General features: G+C 39.0%; 1 protein-coding gene across 1 annotated transcript; it reads right to left on the bottom strand.

Annotated features, from left to right (window-relative positions):
• Positions 1 to 326: 326 nt before the first annotated feature.
• On the bottom strand, positions 327 to 1,999 carry LOC141334340 (uncharacterized). The gene is made up of 5 exons (XM_073839394.1): positions 1,918 to 1,999; positions 1,517 to 1,797; positions 1,320 to 1,434; positions 705 to 751; positions 327 to 599 (listed from the first exon to the last, which is right to left on the bottom strand). Exons 1-5 carry the CDS (start codon positions 1,997 to 1,999, stop codon positions 327 to 329), a joined length of 798 nt encoding a protein of 265 aa, XP_073695495.1.
• Between the last annotated feature and the right edge of the window lie 1,077 nt (positions 2,000 to 3,076).

The following is a 3,076-nucleotide window of genomic DNA, read 5'->3' on the forward strand; positions in this document are numbered from 1 at the left end:
AGCATATGGAAACTAGTTTCCATTTTTCTTAAAGTTTTTGGACATTTGTCCATTTTGCACCCATGCGTAACTTTTTGGACACACAAGGGTTGAGAGATTTATAGTAAAACACTGACAGATCTTCCAAAACACTTAGAAGCTGACAGTTAACCATGTCTTATGCACCTCTAAAGCACTTTAAACCACTGCCCCTCTCCCACCAAACTACTACCACCCCAAAGAAACACTTCCACAGTTCTCTTGAAAAAGGTAAAAATTCTTTATTTGGTACACAAGTGCATGAATAAAAACTGACGCAGTGCATAAAAACAGCTGAAGTCCCTGCATCACTTCTTTCCTCGTTTCCCCGGGGCTTTCACAGCGGCTGCAGCACCTTTCTCTCCCGATTTGCCCTCCTCCGCCTTTGCTGCAGTTTTCTTTCCGGCTTTCTTAGCTGCTGGTTCCTCAACTCCCTCTTTTGATGCTTTAGAGGCTTTTTTAGCTTTGCTCGGTTTGGGCTCAGTTCCACCCTCCCCTGCAGCATTCTTCGCCTTTGGCTTCTTAGCAGGGGCCACCTTTGAGGCAGTGCCATCTCTCTCAGGCATCTTAGGCTTAGCATCCTAAGAGAACGGGAGGAGAGATAGAAAAAGGGGGTGGAAGTGCGTTCAGACTTCACAGCTGAGTGTCTGCTCATGTAGAAGGTGAAAATAAGACATAGAACTCACGTCTCCGGCCTCCTTTTTCTTCGCGGGCTTCTTTTCTTTGCTCGCTCCTTGAATGAGGGGAAGAAAAAGCAGACATAAGATTTTATGCTAAAACGCATGGTTACGCTCATTATAAAACTCATCTTCCATTAAAAAGATGGTAGCATTCATGAATAACTGCCATAACGACTATAAAATTACAGACTAGAGTTACAATGGTGAACGGCAAGGGCTTTGAGTTTTAAGGCCCATTTACACCAATAATGAATTTTATCAAGCACAACGATCGAGTTTATTATAAGCACTGACTTTCAAACAACAATCGCAGTGCATACTTCAAATTCAGGGGAGTTTTGACTAGCTGTAAGATCTTTAACTAGAGAAGAAAACCATTTAAGTGAAACATAGTTGCAAGAAAAACATTTGAAGCAGATCAAAATGTCTTAAAGTTGTTCTAAAACCAAAACACCAATGTGTCTTAGGACAACTTTTTGGATCCACTTCAAAATGTTGATCTGTAGTTCTAGTTTTACTGCACCATTGTTTTCAAAGTTAACTTGAAGTGTAAACAGGTTTTGAACACAAAGTGACACTTTAAGAGAAAATCCTACACCAAATTAGAAGCTGTAAATTTACCTTCACTCTTGGCTTTAGTTGTCTTCACTTTCTTAGGTTTGGTTGCTTTCTCTACATTGGGATCAGAGTTTTCCTTTGACTGTGTCTTGGCCTCCTTTGCTTTGGTCTTGGCAATCTGAAATAGGACACAGCAGCCATTACATTATATGTAATCCCTAACAATGACTCATAAAATGGTGCAAGAAGCTAGAAGTTACCCGAAAGCGCCCTTGGGCACCAGTTGTTGTTGACCCAGAATTTGCAGGCCTCACAAACACACCAGTGTCAATGCCTTTGTTCAGAGCTCGTCGCACCATAAACTTTAGCCGCGTCTCATCCACGGTTGTGTATTTCTCTTTGATGTAGCCCCGGATGGCCTGAGTAGAAACACCCTTTCTGGAGTCCAGCTCTTTCAGAGCTTCTTTCACCATCTCCATGGTGGATGGGTGTGGAGAAACTTTGCGTCCAGCGGCTTTGCTGTTTGAGCTTTCAGGAACATCTGAAACAAGATTTAAACTAGCCATTAAAAAGCAGAACAGGAATCATACTAAATCAAATCCTATTAGGAACGTACAAGCATTCATTTAGAACTTGGCAAACTTCATAACAGCTTACAAACCTGGTTTTGTTTCAGCAGCTTCATTCTCAACATCCTTTGGGATTGCAGCAATTGGTTCTACAGAGGCTTTTTTGGGAGGCATGTTGAAAACACAAACGCGAGATCAATAAACTTAAAACAAACTTAAGTCACTGCAGCATGAGTCCAATAGGCTTGTGTGTCCCTTTTATTACTGGAGAGCACCTTTCGTTGTTGTCTGTCACCTGTTCCTCATTAAGTCGTTTGTCCCTAATTAATTAGCCACATTAGCTTGATTGGTCCAGTTGTCAGAGAAATAATTAGCTCAAAACGTAAGCGAATGTGTCTGCGGTTTCCATTTAGTGTTCTGTTTATGTACCTTGTCAAAAGTATTCTATAAGAGCTTTAACAGCCATATCAAATGATTCTAATGGGTGTTTTCTCTGGAATATTTAACACTTTAGGTTTTATTTGTTAACTAAAGATAGGTAACATGAACTAGCAAAGAGCAATACAGTCAGAGTATTTATTAATCATAGTTAAAGGTAATTTAATTAAAGTTGCATTTGTTAACATTAGTTAATGCACAAATAATTGTATTTTAACTGCAGGTAACTCTGTTGTAAAAACATATACCTCATTTTAGTTGAGGTCACAACAAATGAAACATCTGGAATTATAACATAAACACACACAAACAAACAAAAATGTTATATAATACATAGTTTGTCCAGTATCTTTTTGGATTCTAATTTGATTATGATTTAGAGTTGATAACAATTTTGATACATTTGCAAAATACAAAAATTCCTTTAGAAATATAAGCTGTTTGGCAGTAGAAATTTTTTTTTTTTTTTCTCATGTTAAAGTACTATGTAGCCTTTGGCCTTCTAGCGATTAAAAATAAAACTGCATTCGTGCGTCTCGCGGAAGAACATTGTTTTGGTTGTGCTTCGGCTTTGCTCGTCTGAGCGGATGAATGTGGTTCGAGGCAACGGTGTACTGATACAGGCCATCTTATCGCAGCGCATGGTAAATAAATAACAGGTTCTTCTTCGTCTTTTCTTACAAATGGTAATTCTCTTGAGGTTTGTCGTTTTGAATTATCCATTTCCAATTTTCCTAGTTCGTTGTTGTGACAACAAACTTTAATCTTCACGCTGCTCACAACAGGAGCTACTTTTCTCCTTTTACGGAAATG

Source organism: Garra rufa, chromosome 5 (genome assembly GCF_049309525.1).
Source record: "Garra rufa chromosome 5, GarRuf1.0, whole genome shotgun sequence".
NCBI lineage: Eukaryota > Metazoa > Chordata > Actinopteri > Cypriniformes > Cyprinidae > Garra > Garra rufa.